The sequence below is a fragment of the Ambystoma mexicanum genome, chromosome 1q (genome assembly GCF_040938575.1).
Source record: "Ambystoma mexicanum isolate Mex_15411 chromosome 1q, UKY_AmexF1_1, whole genome shotgun sequence".
Taxonomy (NCBI): domain Eukaryota; kingdom Metazoa; phylum Chordata; class Amphibia; order Caudata; family Ambystomatidae; genus Ambystoma; species Ambystoma mexicanum.
The window spans coordinates 296,834,909-296,860,597 of NC_090922.1; the positions used below are offsets into that span (position 1 = coordinate 296,834,909).

At 46.7% G+C, this 25,689-nt stretch overlaps 1 protein-coding gene across 3 annotated transcripts in view; it reads right to left on the bottom strand.

The window, feature by feature from the left end:
• The window catches only part of LOC138527486 (zinc finger protein 25-like), a 778,719-nt gene that overhangs the window by 436,499 nt on the left and 316,531 nt on the right, over positions 1 to 25,689 (bottom strand). For all 3 annotated transcript variants that reach the window (XM_069638740.1, XM_069638722.1, XM_069638730.1), the window contains one exon: positions 2,196 to 2,309. In XM_069638740.1, coding sequence (XP_069494841.1) covers positions 2,196 to 2,309 — 114 coding nt within the window. The remainder of the gene's footprint in view (positions 1 to 2,195; positions 2,310 to 25,689) is intronic.

Here is a 25,689-nt window from a genome sequence, read left to right on the forward strand (position 1 = left end):
AAAACAATGTCTTCCCATTACAGAATCTAAAGAAGAGAAACGCAAAGTGTTGCGGATGATATGATTGACCCATTTGTCAATGGCAAACGTTTTATGTTTATATGGCGCACAGCTGACATTGTTGTAAACTTAACAGCACTGAAATATTGCCCAAAAATGGAGCCACTGCACAGTTCAATGGGCCTCAACAAACGGAATTTACTGCTTGGACATTGTGGTATTTAGGATTAAAGATTGACTTTGTGTGGCGAGTTGTAGGTACTGTATGGAGTCAGAGTAGCAGCTAAGTGGAGCTGTGAATGAAGATAGGCAGATAAGTGTGGTCCTCGTTGCGCCCGTCTCTCCCTCATCCCCACGTTGCAGGAATGAAAGGTGTACATCGTTCCTGGCCTCCTCCTCCGCCTCATCACCAGTGAACTGCAGATACGAGAAATGCTATTCACTCAGACAACCATACAAACCCTGCCCCGATGACGTCGTAAAGTAGATAAACTTGCAGAAGTTGGAGCAATTGGACCGATTGTGACCATGCAGTGAGCCAATTACATCATGGCTAGGACAAAGACGTAGATGCAGTAGACACAAAGCATATACTCATCTATCACAAAGGTACACGGACAATAGGTCACACTGCACATAGACACGAAGAACATGCTTTGAACCACTAGGATAGAGGACATATACTCTTTTGCTTTGCTGGAACGCAAAACGCACAAGAATAAACATGAGGCTTGGACAATGCAGAACGCAGTTAACATAAGTAGCCATAAAAATCAAAATGGAAGATATGACCACATTGAAATGGATTCAGTGATTTGGGAGAAAAACATAGACCAGACTGATCATGCAGCCAGTTTACATATTTTAAGGTTATCAAAGGAGATAGAGTTTCACATCAGCACCCGAAGGTACAGACAACGGCGAACGTAAGAAACAGTCTTAGATTAATAAAGAAACAAATGTTGCTTGAAGGACAGACACACACCACATCAGAATGAACATGACCGAAAGGTAGCTTGAACAAGTCTACACGTGCATGTATAAAGGCAAAAAACCTTATAAATGTTGAGCAGGAAAATCAAGCCTGTGGTCTCGACATACATGATATGAGACTGAGGGACAAAGCCTATTTATTTGAGCCAGACAGACACAGTCGTTCCCATCCATCTTAGGACAAAATGATACAAAGTAGCTTTAGGAAAGCTAAATGTCCCGATTCAAGGCCTTGAGGATCGGAGATGGTAACCTTATTGGTACAGAAAGCACATTTGGCGCTGTTCTCATCACCTTGAATTGTTGCTCATGGGCTGGTAACCTTCCAAGATATCAAGGCTGAAAAGACCCTCATTGACCAATCCCTACCTCGCCTCCCGCGCCTGTTCACACTTTGTTGCAATCGGCCGGTTATATTGCACTAACCGGACATGCCGCTATTTGCAACATTTAGAAGGTGGTCGCAGGTGGAGCTACCAGATAATGTGTAACCATTCGGAAAACACTACCGCGATATGGATGCTATGGGTTTATAGTCAAAGTTTCGATTACCTAGTTTCGAAATGCAATACTTTCGAAACAAAAGGATCGAGAACATTTTTTCCAATGCACAGTTTATTTTGGGGGGGGGGTGTCCTCCCCAAACCCCTGTCTTTTGGGGGGAAAACCACTAATTTTTCCTATATGAAACTCAAAAATAAAATACATTAAAAAAAGCATTCGAATATTTTTTTTCCATCCTTTTGTTTCAAAACTATGTATTCGAAACTTTGACTGGACATCGATGCTATATGTAGTTTACCCCCACTAACCAACCCCAGTCTACCTTAGGTTTTGTGGAATATTTCTGACATCATAACCCTTTATAAACTGCTGACAAGCCTGTAACCAGTTGAGAGCATTGGAAATCTTGAAATGTCCATTACTGTCCCTGTTTTATGACATCTTGTTAATAAAGCAGTGGTTTTGTCACATTTGTGGACTTTTCTGTTTCTTGGGCGTGTGGATTTCCCAAGGAACCAGACCTCTTGTTCATACAGATGGGGCTTTCCCACCCCTCCACTACAGCAACTTAAACTGGGTTAGAATACAATGAGGTAGGCTGTGAGGAAGTAGTTGACGCCAGGAGGTGAAAGGTGAGTGATACGAATGAGCCCTGCCTGATATAAGAACAGTCAACTAACATAAGCAACCTAACTCACCTGAGGAACGATCATGGAAGCTTTCCCTCTTCTTGCAGGCAGAGTGATCTGAAATATATGGCTTCTCCTCTTTCTTTATCCGGAATAATGTGTCCCGGTTAATAATTGCATAACCTGATTGAGAAATGGGCAAAAAAACTTAGAACTCTTGCATACATAAAATACACAATTGCAAATTACTTGCAAAATCATTTTCAACACAGAGGCTTCCAGTAAATAATATTGACACATGGAATCATTACTGGCAACCCTCTCCGCCAATCAGGATGCTCGGAAGGTAGCCAATAAGGGAAGGTTTCTTGCGATTAATTGAATTAGTAAAAAAATGAACCTTTGCCCAGGGGCGAGACCGTGGCACTAACTACTTTAACTACCCTTAACTACTGCCAGGGGTCTGCAAGCTTTGGTTCTCCAGATGTTTTGAACTAACTCCCATGATAACTCAACATTGAGTATGCTGGCTAGGGTTGATGGGAGTTGTATCCCAAACATCTGGAGAGCCAAAGGTTGCAGACCGCTGAACTACTCTCTTTTATAAAATATTTCTTTTGGGAGAAATTAGGTAACAATGAAATCAGGCCCACCTGACCAGTTGCAACTTCCAATGTTGCTCTATTAAAAGCATATGTAGAAGGATTCCCTTATATTGAACTCGCATTAGCTACAAGCCTTAGAAGGGTAATGGGCTAGATAAGCAGATTCTGCCATATACGTCAGAAAAAAGGATCCCTTACCCTCTAAGGCTGAGGAGTTAATTATTCCGATTGTGCACCTTATTGGCAGTTAGAAAATTCTTTATTGTGTGATCTGTAGATCTAATGACCTTCCCGATTCCCTATAACTAGATTTCGCATGCTAATGTCCCTGGGGAGGTGGGTGGGTTAGTAGTGAATTAAATGAAGGTATCCATGTGAAGAACTTGGATAGCATGCAAGTAACTTTCCCTTCTCCATCAATGGATATTTGTTGATACTTGTAAACATTGAATAGAATACCAAGCTCATCCTTCAGAATGATGGGGGGAATCAAGAAAGAGGTAAGCTAAAAATCGAGAGGTAAAACTGGGTGGGACCAGACTAAGAAGTGTAAGCAAAAAGATTCCTTAATCACTGTTGGAGCAGATGTTCCTTCTTGAATGAAATTCTTTTCACCTGCGAGTCCCCCAGCACTTTTTGCTGGTCTTTTGGATTCTTGTGGGATTCTCCTGAGCGAGTGTTAACCCTTTTCCACAGTCACTCATTCTTTTACTCATTTCTTGGGAACCCTTTTTTTTGTATATTGTTTTGGAGTCATGCTTCTCCCCCCCCCCACCCCTAGCATCTACATTTTTATTGAAGTAGCACACAGCACTTTGTGCAGTGTTATTGGCAGCTCCAGGAACATCTACTGTAATGTTTCCTTATTTCCCCTTGGTTAACAATCTGTTACCAAGGCAGGAGGATACTTGTTAACCTACATGTACTTTGTTGTGAGATCAACACACCCCCAAAATGGTGGATGTACTTTTTTAAGTTCTCAATAAGGTGGCTTGTCCTTTCTTAAGTCTTCTTTGACCTACCTGGGTGGGGGTGTTTCCTCAAATTCCTTTGTCTTTGCCTGGCTTCCCTTGGAAAGCCTGCAAAGGGTCTTTCAGTGACTGGCAGGACAGGAAGTGGGAAGGGTCAATGGAAACAGTCCTTTGTCCTGCAGAGTGCCTGAGAGAAACTAGTTCTGACTAGGCGGCTGGCTGTCCCCATTGGACAGCCAGTCCCAAGTTTCGAATGTTGCATGGGATGTGATTGGTGGGCTCATCCAGTGTTCCTGCATAAATTCAGAGGTCCTGTCCTGGAGCAGAAACTCAGTCGACCAGTGGAACAGAAGAATCCAAAGAAGAAACCCGAAGGAAGAAGACGCCAGCCACTTTCAGCAACCGCCAGAGCCCACTGAGTAACCGCTGCTGTCCCGACCTCCACTTCTGAGCGAAAGGCAATATCCGAACAAGATGACTTCCTCCCTTGGACTGGTGGGCCTAACCAGTCCCAGGACGTACTGCACTTTGCGCCCTCCCAGGAAGAGCTGCAACCTCCATCACCTGCAATTCACCAATACCGTGGTTCTCTGCCACTCTGCTATGCATCGTCGCCTGAAGAACGAATCCGCCTGGAACTTTGTGGTCATCTTTATTAACCTGCAGAAACTCGATCCAGCACCCAGAGTGCCCTCACACAAGACGAGGACCGAGAAAAGGAGAAGAGTCGACCGTCGTGACATCCGTCCTTCACCCAACCCTGAAAAAGGCACCAACATGTCAGAACAGAGAAAATCTGTTGCTGGTCAACCGTCTGCCCAAGAGATGCGGCAGATCCACTTAAGATCCATTCTTATGTCGCCAAGACCGAGAAACCCTTGATGCCTCTTTGCAGCGACAGTCCTGCAGCACCAAGTGCTTCTTCTTAAAGTACTGTCCTGCTCCCTGCAAAACTTGGAGCTTGGCCTGCTGATCCTGCATTCCTCGGGGCTGAAGATCGCTTTATCTCGCACCCGACCAGGGCTCCCATAGAGATACATTAGGGTGGACACTGGTCCTTGAGGCAACCTCACATGGAAACCCCTAGGTTCCATGACTTGAACAAGCTAACTTTACCAACCTGAAAACCCAGAAGAGATCCTGTTGAACTCTGTCACTTTTGAAACTTGAACACTGTATCCTTCTGTCAGGGTTTGAGGGTATAAAGGGGCAGTCACACTACACAAGGTAGGAGGAGGTTATTGCAAGGGACCAATTACAGTACACAAAATAGGGGGTGTTTTTTTCAAAGGCAGATGTTAAAAGGAGAGGGAGCTGGGGATGGTGTTTCTTCCTTAACCTTACTGAATAGGTCTCTCACGGCAAGATGGTAGGAGCTTGAAAAGAAAGTCAATTAGCTAGGAGGGTAGGAACAATCACAGTGGAATGTTCAGAATAAACTCCAACTGCCTTTTATAAGCAACATTCCAGAGTTGGGCTGTGTTACTATAAGCTGCCCTAAAGTTAGGCCCAAAAGAATCAAGAAACCAGACTACATGTGAAGCAGCAGAAGAAAGAAGGTAGAGACTAATTCTACTTGAACCTCTCAGGTGGGAGCGCAGCTTTTTGGGAGAATTAAAGTAAAATTAAACAGTAAATACATATACTTGCTAAGCAGCACTTTGTAAATATGCAACAACCTTGTTGAATTTCACGAGATATGTCAGGAGAAGGATCAAGTTACTTATCTGTAACTATTGTTCTCCAGCATGGGTCTGGCATGGACTGACATGCTGATGAATATTACCCGTAGTCAGGCCGGGAAACCTTGGTAAAAGAAAAACCAGTTTCGCTTTCACTTACAACTGTATTTCTCCTCTAAACCACTTACTGAGGCATGGGTGATAGTGCCCCCAGCCAATGACTGCCCTCTCCCTAAGCTCCTCCTCTGGCAGCCATTTTCAGATTTTGTAAGCATGTAAAGTGGCAGTATGACTAAGAAGGGCCGCAGAGCGGACTGCAGGAGGGTTTGCATGTGAATCCATACCAGACTCTTGCTGGAGAACAATAATTACAGGTAAGTAACTTGTTTCTTCTCCAGCATGGGGTCTGGCATGGATTCACATGCTCATGAATAAAGAATACATAGCAGTACAACATTACACAACCACGGGAGGTGGCAAGGCTCAACAGAAGCAATTACTCTTACCTCTGGAACAGGCTCACCGTCAAGTGAATAGGTTGAGTAGCACCGCTTGGCTGACCCTGCACTTCTCTCTGGAATCCCTGTCGACGCAGTAGAATCTTGTGAAGGTGTGTGTGGAAGTCCACGTAGCAGCCTTGCATATGTCCAGGTGCACACCATACAGGAACGCTGTCTTCGCAGTGATGCCTCTGGTGGAATGGGCTATCAGACAGCCGGGCAGCAGTCGGTTTGCCAACCGATGACCGTGTGTTATGCAGCCGGAGAGCCACCCTGAGATGGAAGCCTTGGACAAGGCCTTCCCATGGTTCACAGGACAAACGTTCACAAATAGTTGAGAAGCCTTCTGGAACCTCTTTGTGCGTTCCACATAGAACTTCAGAGCATGAGCCACATCCAGCGAGTGCAAAGTCCTTTTCAGCCGGCGATAAAGGATTCTGAAAAAACACAGGCAACACCAGAGGCTCGTTGAGATGGAATTCCAACGGAACCTTTGGCATGAAGGAAGGGTGCGTTCGCAGCACCACCCTTGTGTCTTGAAAAATCAGATAAGACTGTTTGCAGGACAGGGCCTGGATCTCCCCTACCGTCCTGGCAGAGGTGATGGCCAAGAGGAAAGCCGTCTTCTCTGAGAGGAACTTGAGAGGGGCCTAATGCATATGCTCGAAGTGGGCCACCATGAGCCTCGTCAGTACCATGTTGAGTTCCCAAGCCGGGGCAGGCGCTTTCACGGGCGGGAACGATCGAAACAGTCCTTTGAGGATCTCCTTGACGAGATGGTGGGGCCAAAGAGAAGACTGTCCTGGAGACCTGGTTTAACAGAAGATAGCCGCCAGATGCACCTTGATAGAGGCATGCGCCAACCCCTTGGCCAAGGACAACACATACGGAATAATATGCAGGGCTGTAACCCCCAGAGGATTGATCTTCTGCTCCCGGCATCGCGTAGCAAAACGTTTCCACTTGTGCCCGTAGCACTTGAAAGTCGACGACGCTCTGGCAAAGACCTCCCTGCAGTCGGCCAGCAACTGGTATCCTCTAAACTCAAATGCTGCAGGAGCCAGGCCCTCAGATCCGCAACCACTGGCAGCTTAACCGGGGGGACGTCGACAGGCTGAGAAGATCCGAGTACCAAATCTGCCTCGTCCACACCGGGGCGACAAGGATCATCTTGCGTCAGCACCGTTTGTTGCTGCTCCTGAGGCGAGCAATCAACTCAGAGGGAACACGTACAGGAACAGTCCTTCCCACGGGAAGGAAAAGGCGACCCTCACGTGCCTCGGCTGGTGGACCCTGCTGGCAAATTTCTGCTATTTGGAATTCGTTGCAAACAGATCGATCTGGGGCCTGCCCCACTTGAGGAATAGGCGGTCTACTTGATCCTGTCAAAGTTCCCATTCATGACAGGAGCGCAGTTCCCTGCTGAGAGAGTCAGCAATGGTGTTCTTGACTCCCGACAGGTGAAAGGGGATGAGTAACATCTCATGGGTGATGGCCCAGTGCCACAAGTCCTGCGCCTCTCTGCAGAGCGCTGAGGATTTGGTGCCACCCTGCTTCCTGATGTAGAACATTGTGGTGGTGTTGTCTGTAAAGACTCTCACCACTTTGCCCTTGAGGGACCGAAGGAACGACTTGCAGTCCCAGAACACTGCCCGCAGCTCCAGGATATTGATGTGGAGATAGCTCTCTTCAGGGAGCCACAGGCATCTGGTGTGGAGAAGTCCGGTGTGGGCTCCCCAGCCCTCGAGGGAAGCGTCCGTGGTGACCGTCTCCTGCTACAGGAGCTCTGAAAACCTGTGCCCCTTGCGATGTTGGAGCGCACGTCACACTATCGTATCGCTCGACGGAATTCCTTGTCGAGAGCAATCTTGTCTGCGAAGCTTACGGACACTTGGATCCAGCAAGCATCCAGGAATTCCTGAAGGTGTCACATCCGCAAACTGCAGCGCCCGATCAGGCAGATGCACAAAATCATGCCAAGCAGCAACTTGATGGTCCGCACCGAGGCGCTCTTCAGTGCTAACAGCTGTTGCACCCTGCCCAGGAGAGCCGCTATCCTCTCCTCCGAGGGAGCCGCCAGGCAAGATACCGTGTTGAGTCTGGCCCCCAGGAACAGCGTGTTCTGCAATGGTATCAAGCAGGACTTTGGATAATTGACGGAGAACCCCAGATTTGTCAGCACCCGGACGGTTCTCTCTGTATGTTCAACGGCTACTTCCCTTGACCTTGCCCGAATGAGCCAGTCGTCGAGGTACGGGTACACGTGTATCCCCGGCAGACGCAGATGTGCGCCACTGGTACCAGGCACTTTGTAAACACCCTGGACGCCGACTTAATTCCGAAGGGGAGGGCCTTGAATTGGTAGTGCCTTCCCTGTACCATGAAGAGCAGGAACTTCCGATGCATCTCGTGAATGGGGACGTGGAAGTAAGCGTCCTCCAGATCCAGCGACATCAAGTAGTCTCCTTCCTCCAGTTGGCTGAGCAGGTGCTGCAACGTGACTCTCCTGAATTTTTGGGACTTGTGGAGACGCCACAGGTCTAGAATGGGCCTCCAGCCGCCCGTCTTCTTCTTTACTAAGAAGCATCTGGAGTAGACTCCGGAGTCCTGGAGTCACTTTGGAAGCAGCTCTATCGCCCCTTTTCTTATCATGGCTCGTACTTCCTGTAGGAGCTGACGGTTGTGCTTCTCCTGCCGGGCCACCAGCGGTATCCTTGGACACTAATGCCAGAACTCTATAGTGTCCAGCACCCACTGTTTTGTGGAGATGATCTTCCACTCGCTGACGAAACTTGCCAGTTTGCCTCCCACTGGGGTGCATGGGTGGGGACCCGACGTCCCGGCCAGTTCAATCTTGCTTCTGGGCCTGCATGCCGCCTTGGGAGCGACTAGGACGTCAGCCACCGCCACCGAAAGCCTTTGAGCGGCCTCTGTAGGCCTCCTGGGTCGTGGACTGGGAGGGTTGACGGTACGAAGAGGACCCTCCCACGATCTGCCAGACTTTCCGCTGGACGCACGAGAGGACGGGCAGTGTTGAAGAGTGCCCAAGGCACGGGCCATCTCAGTGTCAGTCTTAATGACCTGCAACAACTCGTTGACGGCCTTCCCAAAGAGGATGTCCCCATCGAAGGGCATGTCCAGTACCCTGGTCTGGACCTCCTGACCGAAGTTGGGGGCTTTCAGCCAGCCACGATGACGGAGGCAGACAACGTTCCCAATCTGCCGGTACCCCGTGTCCGTGACGTCCAGGGCCACCATGATGGTATTGTCCGTGCCACCTCCCCCTCCTGGAGGATGGAAGGTGTCTCGACACGCTTGTCCTCGGGCAGGAAATCCAGCAGTGGAGCCCACTTATACCACAGCTCCCTGTTGTACCTGGCCAGGATTGCAAGGGCATAGGCCTCCCGGACTGTTAACACGGCCGAGTAGATTACTTTTCTTCCTATGGCATCCAATTTCTTCCCCTCACTATCCAGACGGATAGAGGATGAAGACAAGGGGTTTGACGACTTCTCTCTCACTGCCCCAGAGACCACCGAGTCTGGGGAAGGCTGAGAACGTAGGCACCTGGGTGCGGACTCTGGCACCCAGTACGTTTTCTCCAGTCAATCCCCTTTTGTCCGGTGGCGTGGCCTGGTTTTTCATGAAAGCCAGGACTTCTTCCCAATCGCGTTATTGATATAGGAAACCCTCCTTCCTGGTCTCTTCTGGTGTCAACTGGAAGAGTTCCAACGCTCTAGAGACCACGTCATGGAACGACCCAACCTCGTCCGGAGGAGAAGCCCTTGGATGCGGCGAACCGCCCACACTGGCCATGTCCACGTTCGTGTCAGTAGTCGAAGTGTCCGTCTCCGCATCCATGGACAAAGTTATGTGTAGAGGTTGATGTGGTGGAGTAGGGTGCCGCTTCCTCTTTTTTGCCAGAGGTTGGTCAATGGCCACCAGTGCCAGCAGCATTAGTTTCTAAATCCCTGACATCAGGGTGTGCACGGTCGAAACGATGTCCAGCGATACATCCCTCGGAGGGGTCGGGCTGTAGGCTTTCTGGGCCCCGTGCCATCAGCAAGTCCGCCGTCACCTCTGTCGCCGTCCCCTTCAGGGTTTCCGCTGTTGTCGTCTCCCACGTCCTCCTGGATAGTATGTACAGACTCCTGGTTGTCCGAGGTAGAAATATCTGAGTACGGTCGAGGTCTCCTCTCTCCTTCCACCCCCTTTTTTTGCATCTCTAACAGTCGGGTACAGAGATGGCACCCTCTTCTCCAGTGTCCTCTCCACCGGCTTGGCCGATGCCTCTGCCTCGTGGGCAAGGATCTTCTGGGCAATGCCGGGGCTTCCTTGAGTGAGTCAGCCCCCTTTTCCTTCGAGAGTGCAGCTGCCATCAACTCAATCGTCGATGGCTTCACCTGGGCCACATGGGCCTTCTGGGGTAGGTTGGTCACCTTCTCCTGCGACTTCGTTTTCTCTGGCTTTTCCCCGCAGCTTCGCCGGGTTAGCCGATTTCCTCTTCGAGCAGGGGCTGGAGAGATGGCTGAAGATGGAGGCGGATGGCGCAGCAACGCCAATGGAATCGGACTTGTGGCACTTGGCCTCGTCTTGGGCCCCCACGGATGGAGCACCATCAAAGGACTTAGAAGCCTGCACTTTGGACCAGCTGTCTACTTGCCGCACAGGGCAGAGGCATTGGCGCTGAGCCACACCGCCAGCCTACAGTGGCAATCCTTCACGGTTCGTTTGGAGAACCTGAGGCAACTTTCGCAAACTGCTTCCCTGGGATCCGCATGGAAACAGTAGAGGCACTGGAGGTGTTTGTCCTCTATAAACACATTCCACAGTTCGGAGCTGGAGTAGAGCTTGCTTGAAAAGGGAGCTTTCCTCCTTCTCCTCGGACATGGTCCGGAGGTCAGAGTAGGCCCGATGGCCTACTGGAATCTTCAATGAAACTTTGACGATTCTTGCCCTTGAGGGGCATATTCACTGACAAATGGGTCCCTCCTTGTCGGTCGATGTAGAGAAAGAGCACACATGCTCTGTTTGAAAAAAATCTAACTTTTTTCTGAAAAAAGTGTGAAAAACATAGATGTGTTTTACTGCACGCCACCCTATGAGTGCAACTGTCCAATTGTGAAGCTGTCCACTCATTTGCCACAGTTTATTTCTGCAGGGCAACTCGTTCGGTTTTTTTCGAGCAACCGCGGGCTAGTCAAGTGATTTCCAAAGTCTTGGAGTGGAGCACGGTTCACTGGCATTGCCGATTAATCCTAGCCTTGAAGAGGGAAGCGATCGCCATACAAAGTCGTTTTTTCGGTGTTCTGAGAGAAGAGCAGTTGTTTTTGCGTCAGCGCGCGACCACTAGGATTTCAGGCCTCAGCGCGTGCGCGCATCTACAAGGATTTCAGAGGAGGATTTAGACAATTTCCTGCAAAAAGAACAAAAACGTTCCCAACTAGTATGCACACATCTGTAAAGAAAACTGTGAGGAGGGTGCAGAATATAGTTCGTCTGAGTGCATGAGATAAAGATACTGAGACAAGTGTAAATCTAGTTTTAAAGTGCAGCAGGCAGCAGCAGACGTTGAAAAGAAGAACACTACAACCAGAGGATTTGTTTAGTTAGGAATAGTTAAGGTTAGGAATTTCTGAAAACCTTTGTGAATGATAACCAAGACTTAAGAAGTTCAAAGTAAATTGAAGAGAACTTTCTTCTCCTAACAGTTCCTCTTCAGGCTTTTTGAAGAGATGCAACAGGTAAGGGCATAACAGATGCTATTTTACTTGAGTGTATTTTTTCCGGCAAGATGATATCGCTGCACATCGCTGAGACCAGAGCTAGCCTGTGACGCATTTGTTTTTTATTTTATCCTTACCCCTTTCGTTGGGTTCCTAACTCAACTGTACATTTATAATTTATATTGAGGTTGGGTTGGAAGCACATGGAGAGGGTCTATGGGATCAGCAGCTCTTGCGGAAGAGGCAAGACCGGACCAGACAACTGTCTATCCTGCTCAATTCCTAACCGTTGGTGGCCTAGAGCCCATCTGAACATTGTGAGACACTCATAAGCTAGGGTTGGACTCTTCAAGACAGATTGGAACAAAGTTATCAAAACGTGTCATAAGTTCGAAAAGTTTGCAGATAGGTTTTAAATGGTTTTCCTAAGATTTGTTAGTGTTTAAGTTATTACACCTATGGTCTATTGCTTAGAAACTTGCAATTGTGGTTCTACATGTGTGTTAGGGAGAATTCTTAAAAATGTGTTAATTCCCTTCTACCTTAGAGACCCCCAGCTCTTTTTGCTGGACTTTAGGACTTTTCATCTCTCATGTAATTTTAATGTGATTTATTCTCGGTGTTTCTTTTGACTTTGGAGTATGACAAACCCCATAGGCATCATCTTGTGTCACACAGCACCTTCCGTGCAGTGGCACAGTGAAGCCTCTTAGATTTCCCAAAGGTTTAAATACCTTCTCTTGGTGATACTACGGTTTCCAAGAGCAGTGAAGTAAAATTGACTTTACTTACAATTTTTTACTTTCTAGACCCAGCACACACTATCTTACCATAGGGTGCTGGAGAGATTACTTATTATCCCCTCTGTCTAGTTTCTCATGTAAACTTTTTATGTAACCCTTTCTACAATTAATGGCTGGTGGCAGTGCTTTACTTTTTACTACCATCATGTGTTTTTACCATGGGCTGCGTTCGCAGCCACAGTAAGGCACCCATGGGTGCCGATTTCGTCAAAATGACCTTGGTCTTCTTTTTTCACCATTTCTTGTTGGAAAGGTCCTTCTTGAGATTTACTCTGCACGCCAAACCACGTTTGCTCCCTTTGTTCATGTTGTAATTGGTGGGATTCACGAGTGAGGCCCGCCTCTGGCTCCAGTATGTCTGGCAGGGAGTGAGGCAGGTGCCCGAAACTCCCTGTGCTTAATCCCCTTGGTTACAGGAATGCACCCGAAGTTGATTGGCCGGCTGGCTGTCCGGCAAGGACAGCCACCCTCCTGTGTGAGTGACAGTTGGGCTGGACTGAATGGGAGAAACCTGCATAAAAGGCGAGGCTTTTTGGCTTGGAAGGCAGAATCAACCACTGGACAAAGGAATACGAAGAAAAACTTGGAAGAGATGCCTGCTGCAACTTCTGGACCGTTGGTTTGCCTGCTGAAGCCCTGCTGCTGTGCGGAAGCTCTGAATTCACCTCAACTAGAGAAGCCCTGCAAGGACAACTGCTCCCTTTGAGTTGGTGGGACCAATCAACATAAAAGTAAGCCGATGTGGACATCCTCTCGAAGCTGGTTGTATTTCCACTGCTGCTGGAACCGAAGTTCCAGGGAGAGGAAAACCAGATTGTGTGCATTGCTTTTAAGTCGGATGTGAGCGCTAGGAAGATCCTACAGACTTCCCTGATGCAGCACTGACCAAGCCTGAGCCACCTTAACAGAGTGCTGGACCCCAGATGCGAGGAAAGTCTGAAGTGCTATCCGAGAACCATGGTGTTGCCATTCGCTGTCAGACACTAGGAGCTGAAACACGGAAGCACCGCTGAATTGAGGTTTGCCCATTGCTGCCGTTGACCTTCCCACTGCAGAGCAGGAGCCCCCATATGTCCTCCCTCTTGTCCCCATGACTGAGGCTCAAGAACAAAAGGATCTGCAGAGCTGTACAGGAACAGAAGCCAGATGGAACCATTTCTTCTAACCACAGGTACTGTAAAGTCGAAGAGAACTTACCTCTTGTTGTATAGCCTTACTTGCTCTCAGTTGAGACCTGTCTTGGTTACCTTGCTGAGTTGCTAAAGCGTTGCCCCTCACAAGCCTCCCAGCTTGTGGCCCTTCAAGTGTTCTATTTTCAACAAACATTTCTAAAAACATTGTGCAAGAGTTTTTACCTACTTGCAAAGAAGATCTTCAGTTCCTCTTGACATTGTACAATTAACATTGGCTGTCCTGGCTCCCTGAGTGACTCTTCGCACCTCTGACTTAGTGCATTGGCCATTCCACCATGAAAGGGTTAATTTACTCTGCTTCGGAAGGTTCTTAAAAGTACTTGCCCGTTTATGAATTATTTGTTAACCTTTGGTTTATTCCTCTATTGTATCTTTTACACCTAACTCAGTATTGCTCCAAAAATACCAGTGATAAATCAATGTCTACAGTGTCCTAGCTATTTAAGTCACCTGAGGGTGTAGGAAGTGTCTGTGTGCCATCCCCAAAAGGTATCATCTGATTTAGAGAAACAGAGTGTGTTTTGAAGTGTATTACAAGTGTTACCTATACATTGCTCCCTTCTGAAGAAGGCTTATAGAACTGACTGTGAAATAAATTAATTGTTTTATCAAGAAATCTTGAGTGCAAGTGTGTATTTGAATAACTGTACTGTGCAACTCTGTGTCACAACATTACTGCTCACATTGAAACCTCTTGAGAGAAGCCTGGCTGCTCAGCCACACTACCAACTAGTGTAATTCAGACTTATACCAAAGGTTGGGTCCCTATTGGCAGGAGGTCAAGGTTATTGTAGTGCACCCAAAGGGTACTGCATACAATCTTGCCTAACAATGTGTTTATTATTTTTTATTATTTTACATTTTTATAGCGTGCAAACAGCCCGTGGGCATTGAGGCACTGTTACTTGAGAGGAACATGTTATACATGTTACATGTGAGATGGTTAACAGTTTATACATTTATACTTTCTGTACAGCAGGTTAGTTAGTATATGTTTATACATTCTGGATAAGCAAACTAAGTGTACTGTGGCCTAGGTAGCAGTATAACAGGATGTGGAGGAAGAGGTGATTAGATGAAGAGCAATGTTTTCACTGCTTTTCAGAATGCCATATGTGAATGTTCTGCTCGTAGGGGTGGTGGTAGGCCATTCCATTGCAGAGCTGCAAGGTAGGGAAAGGTGGCACCTCCTGCTCTCTTGATTTTGGGCACTGTAACCAGGTTTGTGAAGGGTGTTCTGGTAGGTGGTGTGGATGCGGTGAGTTTAGTACTTACTTATCTTGCAAATATTTCAATGTGCCTTATTGTATATTTTAAATGACTATTTTTTTATATAACTTATTCATGTTTTCTTGAATAAATGTATGCTCAGAGTTCTGTGTACCTTCCTACATACCTCTTCCCCTCCTAGACTAAGCCTGGCTGATCGGCCATTTCGCCAAACCTATGTGTGGTTCATGCCAAACCTAAGAGCTGGAATCCTGGGCAGTGGTGTTACTGTTTTCCTAAGTCTACCTGTGTTTAGACTTTAAAAAACCTATCACTTGGTATACAATCCTCAACATCTAGTATAGGTCTGCACTACTCAAGATTTTGGAAGTATGGAGGAGCAGCCAGGCTTATTTTAGGAGGGAGATGTGAGCTGTAGATACAATGAATACAGTAAACAAATAGGCCCAAAGAATCTCTTACACACTTGTAGTTATAGTAAAATAGTTTATTATATATACAGTAGGTAAAGTTATATTCATATAAGTACTATTTCAAACTAATAAACACAATAGTAAACATATGCAATACTTCAGGCGAGTAAACCATTAGTTAAGAATTTAAACCGTTAATTGAACACAGTTCAAAGGTGAGTAAAATCATTTTATACAAACTCAGAAAAAGTTCTGTTGTGGAATAATAAGGTTAAGCCACACCAACAGTAGCAGGTCAGAACTGAAAAATACGTATTACTTTTCAAAGACTTTAAGGTTTTAGCAGTTCATCCCTATCTAGGTACGAGTTCTTCAAAGTCAGATTGGATGTAAAGTACATGAGGCACAGAGGCAGAAAAGACAACGTTCCACAGGATTCTTTAAGTTGAAGTAAATAAAGGGCTTTTAATGGTCAAAAAGGTTTCAGGGACCTTGGGAAAGGCTCTGTATGGGCGGACACCCAAAAACCGGAATCAGCACTCCAGCAACAAAGAATCGACAGAATGCCTCAAGGTATGTACTACCACAACTCCCACAGTAGCCGAGGAGTTATGAAGAAGATTCAGCTGGATTTTTTTGCGGTGTAGCAGCGGTGGACCCAGTCTCCTGCTCCTTGGTCATGGTGATGAAAGGAGACACTCTGGAAGGGATGTTGCAGCAGCCACAAGAAAGATATCTCAGTAAAAGATTCCTCATGCTCCAATGTCGGTCTGCAGTTTTGGTGTCTTTTCTCAGAATTCAATGGGGAACGGTTCACGTTTGAACAATTTACCTCTCTTGCTTGGTCCTGCACTCTGGTGAGGGGAATTTGAGGAGGGGGATCTTTACTCTGGAAGAAATCAAACAAAGTTTCGGAAGAGTTTGTTCATGGAAGATGATGCACTGCAGGATGGTCGTAGGTCCCAGGGTATTGGCGGTTTGCAGCCCAGGAAGATCGCAGCAAGTAGTGAGATGGTTCAAATTGCAGGTTGCCTTAGGACTGATTATGCTAACCAGTCAAAGGGAGGAAATCGTCCTATTTAGAGCTCGGCTGTCAATTTAAAAAAAAAAAATCAGGACAGCAGCAGCCGCTTCAGCGGGCTTCACCGGTTGCTAGAAGGTGCTGCAGGCGTATCTTGTCATCATCTTCGGTTCTTCTGTTCCAGTGGTCGACTTGTCTTTTGCCTCAGGACCCTCGCCATTTATCCAGGAACCAACCCAATCAGCAGTCATGCATCATTCGAACTTTGGGTGGTGGCTGTCCTTTTAGGGCAGTCAGCCTGCGGTTTGGAACTGGATCCAGGCAGGCATGCTAGAAGTCAAAGGGCTGAAAAGTTTCAGATTCCTTTGTTTTCGGTCTTCACAGACTCTGGAGCCTTGGCAGGCTTCACAAAGAATTCCTGCTGAAGACAAGAGTCAAACCAGGACCTCCCCTCCCAGGTTGCTAGAAGAAGGACCAAGAAAAGACAAGAACACAAAAAATTCACAAAAGTCTGTAGAACACGTCCACTGCCACCAGCCATTCAGGTAGGCATGTCAATAACAGAAATGTTACAGGAGCAGTGACAAAGGGGATACAAGGTAACTCCTCAGCACTACACCTAAGGTGGCGTGTGCTGATCTCACAAAAGGAAAAGCTAAGCAGGATTACAAGTATTCCTCTAACCTTGACAACAGTAGTTCTTAAGGAAAATAAAATAATCTAAAAAGGAGAGCCCAAAGGGCCCCGGGCCCCCATCAACACTGCACAAAAGGTGTGGTGTGTTAAAAAAGTGAAACACAGATGACTTAAAAAATATGGAGGAAAGCAGGACTCCATAAAACAAAGTAAAAACATAATGAACAGGGTTTCCTTGGTCAGAGCACAAAGAATGAATGAGGGGAGAAATCCTCCCCTTATTCAAGAGAACAGGAAAAGGGTCCAAGAATCCAGCAAAAAGTACTGGTGGTTTCACAGGTAGAGAGGATTTGGCATAAAAATGAAAGATCTCCCCAACAGTTACAGAGGTGGGATTGTGTATTTTCGGATACAGTGAGTCTTGGAGATACCTATGTTCAGGAAAAACATTGTACAAGGTTGATTAAGAAAAACTGTGCAAGAAGAAAAACTTTTTAAAAAAATGTTTTTGTTAGTTTTTATCAGTTTCTTAAGAAGTGTATGAAGAAAAGCTGAGCACAATCAGTAGTAACATGGAAAACTACAAGCATGAGGCTCTTAAATATTAAATATGTGTTTACACACTTAAATATGTGTGTAAATAAAAAGAAAAGAAAAAAAAGGAGGCCTCAACTCTAAGGGTAACAAATCTGAAGTGATTCAAATGTTGGACTATCAAAAGTCCCAAAGTAAGCCTGTATCTCCTAGGCCTAACATTTATTTCAGTGAGGATATTGGGGCAGACTGATTTGAGTGAAAATCCTGATGAAGAGGAATAGATAGATATGGATGAAGACTTAGCACCAGCTACAAGCCCACCTTCCGCACTTTTTACAGTCCCACCCACCATGTCTCCTAGATTACTATTGGAACTGGAAAAGCAAAAAGACACTGGAACTGAAAGAAAAAGAAATGAATTATGAGTTAGAAATGAGATAGATGTCTCTGGATAGGTCTTCAATTTCATGGTCCTCTGGTGTGGATGCTTCCAGGAACAGAAAACCAAGGTTACCTAAGGAACTATTATGTGAAATGTGATATAATTAACTGGTTCAAAACATTTGAGTTAGATGTGAGATGCAGGAAGTGGGTGTGGGTGACCAAGTCCCTAGGGTTCTCTCTTTCTAGGCTCCACCAGAACGGCTGTGATGTGATTCTGGAGATGGATGTTACAGATAGAAATAAGCAAGCACTCATAGCCAGATATGGGAAGACCCTATCCCAATATCTGAAATGGTTTAGGGAGCATAGGAAGAAAGCTGGTGTGCCTTGGGCAACCTGGGTGCGTGAACCCTGATCAACTTAGATGGGTGGATAAAAGGCCACAAAGTAAGAACTTTTGATGGCACAAAGACTCGTGCTAGAAAGCATTTTTGATGCCAGTTCCCCAAACTTGAGACAGCACCTGGCTGACTCCAAATAATTAGATCGCAAGAAGCTAGCACTAGCTGCTGACTTGTGGGTAGAAAACAGGGCCACTCACAGGGATTATGGGGCTCCTCACAAGGAGGAGGGGAAGAAGCACAAGAAGGACGGGAAATAAAAATCCCCAAGCAACCCATCCAAAGAGGCCCATAAAAGTAACAAGAACCAAAACCCCCATGGTAAATTTAATAGGGCTAGTGTTAAGGAGATGTATCATGATTGTGCTCCCCTGGCAGATGGGGAGCAGGTGCAAGTGGATCTAGGTAACTTGGCCTAAGCACCACCACCCACCTTCTTAGCCCTGCCTCTTCCATCCTGCTCTTAACTCTTAGATCAAGGGCGTCTCTCGCCCGGGTGTCCGAAGCGATGGGCAGATGAAGAAAAGGGCAATTCCTGTTTGGACCAGGAAGGGCAGATGAAGAAAAGGGCAATTCCTGTTTGTTCTGTTCGGACAAGGAGGACCCAGGGGCCGACCCCCTGCTCAGACAGCAGGGTAAGAATGCACCAACATGTGTTTACTCCTTCTGTCACCACAGGCCATCCAGACCTCCTCTGGTCCCCCGTGATGCTCCCTTGTGCCCCCACCCTTCTCGCACACAGGTGTTGCCTGTTTTGCTGGATTCTTCTAGCCTGCTACCCCTAACCCCTCCAGCATACTTCTGTAGGAGTCTGTCCTGATACATTCTGGTTTGACCATCACTGTCTTGTGGTATTCACGTTGCGTAACCCTTTCTCAACTCTCATGCTGTAATTCCTTTGCATCTTGTACTCATGGTGGCCCTGAATCATGCTGTTCCCATTTTCATCTTGTATCCTGGCTTGCAACATTATGTGTTACTACTGACATCTGCAATTGTATTCGCTCTCCCCCCGTGCTTATCCACTCTTTTTGACTGCTTACTCTCTGTTCTCTCCTCCTCTCCCTTTCCCTATCTCCCCCCCTTACTTTCTTCTATGCACTTACTCTATCAGAATTGTCCCTGAACCTAGTATGATAGCAACCTCGTCGGTCCTACCCTCGCCCCTTACTTGTCTCCCCCCCCCAGCACTATCTGAAATGACGTTAGGCCTCGTACGACAGTCACTTGTTTTGTTCCTCACCTCCCTTTCGGCAACCCTCTCCCTCACCTTTTGTTTTTCTCCAGCTCTACCAGAAATGTCAGGCCTAGTACGGTAGGTGCCCATCTGTTTCCATTTCCTTCCCAATCTCCCCCTCCCTTCCTTATCTACGTCTTAGCTCTTGCACTATCTGAAATGTTGTCAGGCTGAGTATGATAGTTCATTTCACATTCTTACTGTTCATGGCCTGTAAGAATGTCATTGCATTTTCCCTTGTTCCCTCCCTTGCCTTGAAGCGCTTTAAAACACACTGTGTATAGGTGCTATATAAATAAACTATCATATCGTATATCTCTTCTCCTAGTGAGACCCCCAGCACATTTTGCTGGACGTCTGGGCCTTTTAATCCCGAAAGAGTGCAGCCTTTTTCCACTCCATCATTCTTACAGGTTCTGTCTTTTGGAACTCTATCATTTATTATCTACCTGTACTATGGAATCTGTCTGCTCCATAGGTCTTAAAGGCATCTGTGTTTTACTACTGCAGCACACAGCTCCTAATGGGCAGTGTTGCTGGAGATCCCTAGGGTCCACCTTTAAGATTATTTTCCAATATCCTTAAGTAAACTACAGTTCTTATGGAGCGATACTTCGCATCTCTCCCAAAACCTGTATAGTCAGAGATTTGCACACACCACCTCCAGTCGAGTGCCAAAGGGATAATTAGTATCTCCCCTTCTCTCAGCTCCTGTGACTTTTTAGTCACATAGACAATCACCTAGTTATGGCTGGTGGCAGTGGATGTGTTCACTGTTGTGCATTTTTTTTATACCGCAGGCTATGTCCATAGCCTAGGTTGTGCACAATAGGAGCACCCAAGTACCAACTTGGGGTCTCCATTCTTTTTTCGCCATTACTAGCAGGGTTGTTCTTTGTTAGCCCTTCTTCTACCATTATGGGAGGCGGAGGGGGAGGTCTGTGTATGCGTGTTGCTTTTGGTGGGAACGTGTAGGTATCCCAGCCTAGGCTCCAGACTGTCTGGGCAGGCAGGAAGTGGGGGAGGAGTCTTACACCCCCCCTGTCCTTTGTCTGCTAGAGTGCCTGAAAAGGACCAGCTCCAGCAGGGTGGGTGGGGGTAGGGGATCTGGCTTTCCTGACTGGACAGCCAAACATCCCTTTCTGTAAAATGCTGAGAGAGATTGCAGAGGAGTGTGTGCTGGAACTGTATTAAAGGTGAGGCTTCTGGAATATAAAGCAAGTCGACCACAGGAAACAGAAGTAACCTAGGAAGATGACCAGAGACGCCTGCAGACCCTTTTGCAAGACCGTGAAGCGACCACTGCTGTTCTGACCAAATTTTCTATGCAACAGAGGAGCTCCGAAGAGGACTCTGCCTTCCCTATGGCTGGTTGGAACAACCAGGCCCAAGACAAACTTTGGAACAAGCCATCTTCCGAAGTGCTAGGAGTTTCCAGAGCTGCAGAACCCCAATACCAGGAGACCTGCTGTCCATTTTGAGTGCATCATTGTGGAAAGGCCGAATCTGTCCAAACCTTTGACAGCACAAACACAGGTCTGTAAGGACACTCCAGAGATCCGATCCAACTTGCCCAGACCCCCTCACCAGAGTGTGGGACTGCAGGAAGTGAAGAAGGTTGATTGGGCGATCCATGTACTTTGTTGGCGCTGCTGAAAGGGCACCAAAACCGCAGAGTGAACCAAGAAGTTGCTAAAAGCCGTGCCACAGGTAGCCCCTCAAGACTGCTGCTGGAAGACAGCATCCATTGTCCTGCCTTTCATCACCAGACCAAGGAATCCGGAGGTCGGGTGCAGAGCTGCCACATCGCAGGGGAGCAGATACGAAAACTTTCTTCAAACTCAAGGTACTGTGGGGAAAAAGGTATTGCTTACCTGATTCCAAGAAGTTGCTCCGTAGCGTTGGAGTGCACGCAGAGGTATCAGGGGCAACTCCCACTTACCTCTGACACAAGCTGCTGCTGGTGTCCTGTTCTCAAGTCTGTTTTTAGGCCTTGTTTGTCAGTTGGTAACTTGCTGCCTCAATAACTTTAGACACTTGAAGAAATCAGCAGGAACTTTTCATTATTCGCTGTTTGTCAAAACTTCAAGCCCACTCCAAACTGCCTTTAGCTAGGGCGGGGTTTCTGGACTTAAAAGACTTGCCAGGCAAGTACACATTGCCTCTAGAACCTTGAACTAAGCTCATGTTGCACTGACCACTTATTTTCATCCCTTTAGACTTTTCTGTATCTGTTTGCAGAAATAATACATTACTGTGTGACCTGCTGAAAACCGCATGAGGGCACAATTACTTTAATTGTCTTTTCCCTTGTAACATTGCAAAAAATGTAACCGCGAACAAACACAAAAGTGAAAGTGCCCTTTGAAGTATATTATCAGGTATTCTTAAGTGTTCTACTGTTACCGTCTCAAGTAGTTAAAGTGATTCTGGTGTAAATATAATAAATATATATCTTTTATATAAATATATGTTAAGTGCTTCTTTGTTGTGCCTCCCTAACTAAGATTCAGAGTACTTACCTACAGCTCATATCTTCCTCTTAAAATGAGCCTGACTGCTCTGCCGCACTTCCAAGGTCCTGGGCTAGTACAGACTTACACTAAGAGTTGGGGATCTACAAACCACTGGGATAGCTTACTAAAGTCTTACTGCCAGTAGGACCTTAGGAAACTCCTGAACAGCTAATGAAACCTCTGTAGCCAAACCAAGCCAGAGGAGAGTTAAGTTACCAGAAACCCCCATTCCAAAGAACCATTGAGAAATGTGTGGTTTGTGGGTCTGGTGACCATGTGAAAGGAGGTCTCGGAAGTAAGGGAAAGTTCTTGGGGATCCCATCGGTCTCCTTAGTCTTCACCCAAGAGGGAGAAGCTCCTATGACAGGTGACAACTTTGACTCTCTAGCTCAAGAACCCATAGAAGTTCAGGCTTGATCTACTTTAGTGTCCTTAGATTCCTGGGAACAACAGTGTCAGGACATATAGGACATGCATTACTTACCGTAAAAGAATTTCTGATGGTTGTATCTGCTTAGATTCACATGCTGTGCATAGTCCGACATCCAGTGGTAACCGCAGAGTACTGCATCTTGTCTTTTGAGAATCGAAAGGGGATGTCGACATGGGCGTGCCTGTAACACTAGCCCTACGTGACGTGTAATGTACCCAAGATCCCTCACGTGTCGAGGTCCCTCCGATTGTATTTTTTCTGCTAAGAGGGAGCCTCACGACGATCGTGAGTGAGTACAGAAAAGAGAGAAAGTAGTAAGACATCTATGTTCCTTCCATCCGAGTGCGGAGGAAGGGTGGGCGCATGTGAATCTAAGCAGATACAACCATCAGAAATGATTTTACAGTAAGTAATGCATGTCTTCTGATGTTTGTCAATCTGCTTAGAATCACATGCTGTGCATAGACTAGAGAGTAGTACGCAGAGTTGGAGGTGGGTTGTGAGAAGATGTCTTAGTACGGCCTGTCCCACCTGAGAATCAGACCTAGAATGCGTGTATAGGCAATAGTGTTTTGTAAAGGTGTGTACAGAACTCCAGGTTGCCGCTTTGCAAATGGACTCAAGGCGAACATTTGCAATGAATGCTATGGACGCACCAGTGCCTTGAGTGGAATGTGCTCTAGGCTTGAAGGGCAGTTCTCTCTTAGCAAGATAGTAGCAGAGTGTAATGCAATTGACAATCCATCCAGAAATAGTGGATCTGGAGACAGCATCTCCTTTTCCTGTGGCCACAGACACGAAAAACTGATTAGTCTTCCTTAGTGGACGAGTTCTTTCCATATAGAACATGATATCTCTGCGTACATCCAGTGTGTGCAGGGTTCTTTCGCCCAGGCTTGAGGGATTTTGAAAGAACGTTGGTAGCTCTATTGACTGGTTCACATGGAACTTGGAAATTAATTTAGGCGCAAATCTAGGGTGAGTGCGCAAAACTACCTTGTCTTTGTGAACTGTTACAAAGGGATCTAGAATAGAGAGTGCCTACAATTCACTTACCCTCCCAATGAGGTGATTGGTATTAAAAAGGCAGTCTTGAGGTTTAGGTTCTTAAGATTTGCTTTGTGCATGGGCTCGAAAGGAGCTCCCATAAGTCTAGTTAACACCACATTTAGGTCCCATCCGGGAGCTGGGTTAGAAATGGGAGGGTGAATTCTTTTTACCCCTTCCATGAAAGCTTAATCACTGGTATCTTCCACCACAACACCTTCTGTTGTGATGTATATGCTGAAAGTGCTGCTAGGTGCATCTTTATTGAGTTGAAGACTAGGCCTGAATCAAGTAAGTGAGTTAGGTATAGGACAATGTGAGTGGGAGAGCAGTCGATTGGGTTGATGCCCTTTGAGTCACACCAGATGACAAACCGTTTACTTAACTAGAATAGCAATATCTAGTGTTAGGTTTCCTTGCCTACCTAAGGATGTCCATACATCTTTGAGGGAGCTGCAGGTGTCCGAATTCTATGACCTCAGGAGCCAGGCCGCCAAGTTCCATGTCTGCGGGCATGGGTGAAGCGTCTCCCCTTTGTCTTTCGACAACATGTTGTATCTATGTATGTATGTACTTGTTTATAAATCGCATATAGCCCACATGCATCAGGGCGCGGGGAAAGTACAAAAGTAACCTAATGCGCATGATATTGTTTGATTACCGGAGGCGGCAGAGATAAGGGGTTATCATTGGAAGAGGTGAGTTTTCAGAAGCTTCATGAAACTCAGGTAGTTCTCCTCCTGTCGTAGTATTAGTGGCAAGTTGTTCCAGCATTTTGCTGCCTTAACTGGGAAGGATTTCCCGCGCCCTTGCACACGTTTTACTCTAGGGGTGTTCAGAAAGGCCTTATCCTCTGATCTAAGGCGACTTTGAGGCCGGTATAGGGAGAACTGTTTCTTAAAATATCTCGGGGCTTCTTCATACAAAGCATCTGTACACTATGGTCATTGCCTTGAAGTGTACTCTCTCCTCCACCCTTAGCCAATGAAGGGATCTTCTCCCCGTTGTGACATGTTCCCTTTTTTTGATGCTCTTTATGACTCGAACTGCATCATTTTCCATGACCTGACACTTCTTTATATCCCTCTTTGTGGCTCCTATCAGTAGGGCATTACCATAATCAAGGCGTGACAGGATAACCGCTCTTGCTATGGTTGCTGCGTTTGTCTCATTAATAAATGGCCTTATGGCTTCCATAAAACGCATGTAATACGCATTGTTTCTCTGTAGGTAGTTAACCTGGGCGTCAGATCCCACGGATGCTTCCACAATCATCCCTCTAGGGTTTTTACATAAGGCATCACAGGGATTTTGGCCTGTTTGATGGGCAAGGCAACTTGACTGGAGGAGATAGGGACATTTCCATCAGATGAGCGAACCAGGGTTGACGGGCCCACATGGGGGCCACCAATATCATCATGACTGGTTCCTGATGCATCTTATGCCCAATCTTGTTGAGAAGGGGAGTCGGGGGAAAAGCGTAGACAAATTTCCCTGACCATGTTATCCAGAGTCTGTTCACCTTGGATCGGTTCCGGGGGTACCTAGAGGTGTAGTCTTGGCATTGGGCGTTTTCCAGGGTCACAAACAGATCGATCTCTGGAAAACCCCATTGTGTGAAAACGTTGGCGATGTGGGCAACGGAAAGTCTCTGCTGAGTACGTCTGCCAGAAGATTGAGTTCCCCTGGAACATGTGATAACAGGAACAAGTTGCGTTTAAGAGCCCACTTCCAAATGTTCTGAGACAGTTTGGACTGCCCTGGAGAATGAGTGCCTCCCTGTTTGTTCAGATAGTACATGGCCATGGTGTGGTGCTGTCTGTGAGGATTAGGGTAGTCTTTCCCTGTAGTTGTGTTTCGAACGCTTTCAGTGCTTTGAACACTGCCAGCAGGTTTATGTGGTTGGACACTATGTCTGGAAACCAAACTCTGCTTGCTGTCTGCTGGAGCAGGTGAGCTTTCCCCCCTGTAAGGGAGTCATCCGTAGTTAGAGTGGCCTCCTCTGCGGGTGTGGTGAAGGATTTCCCTTTCAAGAGGTTTTCCCTCGACCACCACTGCAACGAGAGAACTAGGGCCGGCGAGACCACTAATAAATCGTCCCACTGTCCGTTGGCCTGACACCACTGGTTGCTTAGCCACTCTTCCATTGGGCGCACGCGCAGGCCCCCGTGAGGAACTAAGTAGATACATGACACCATCATTCCTAGCAGACGCATAGCCTTGCATAC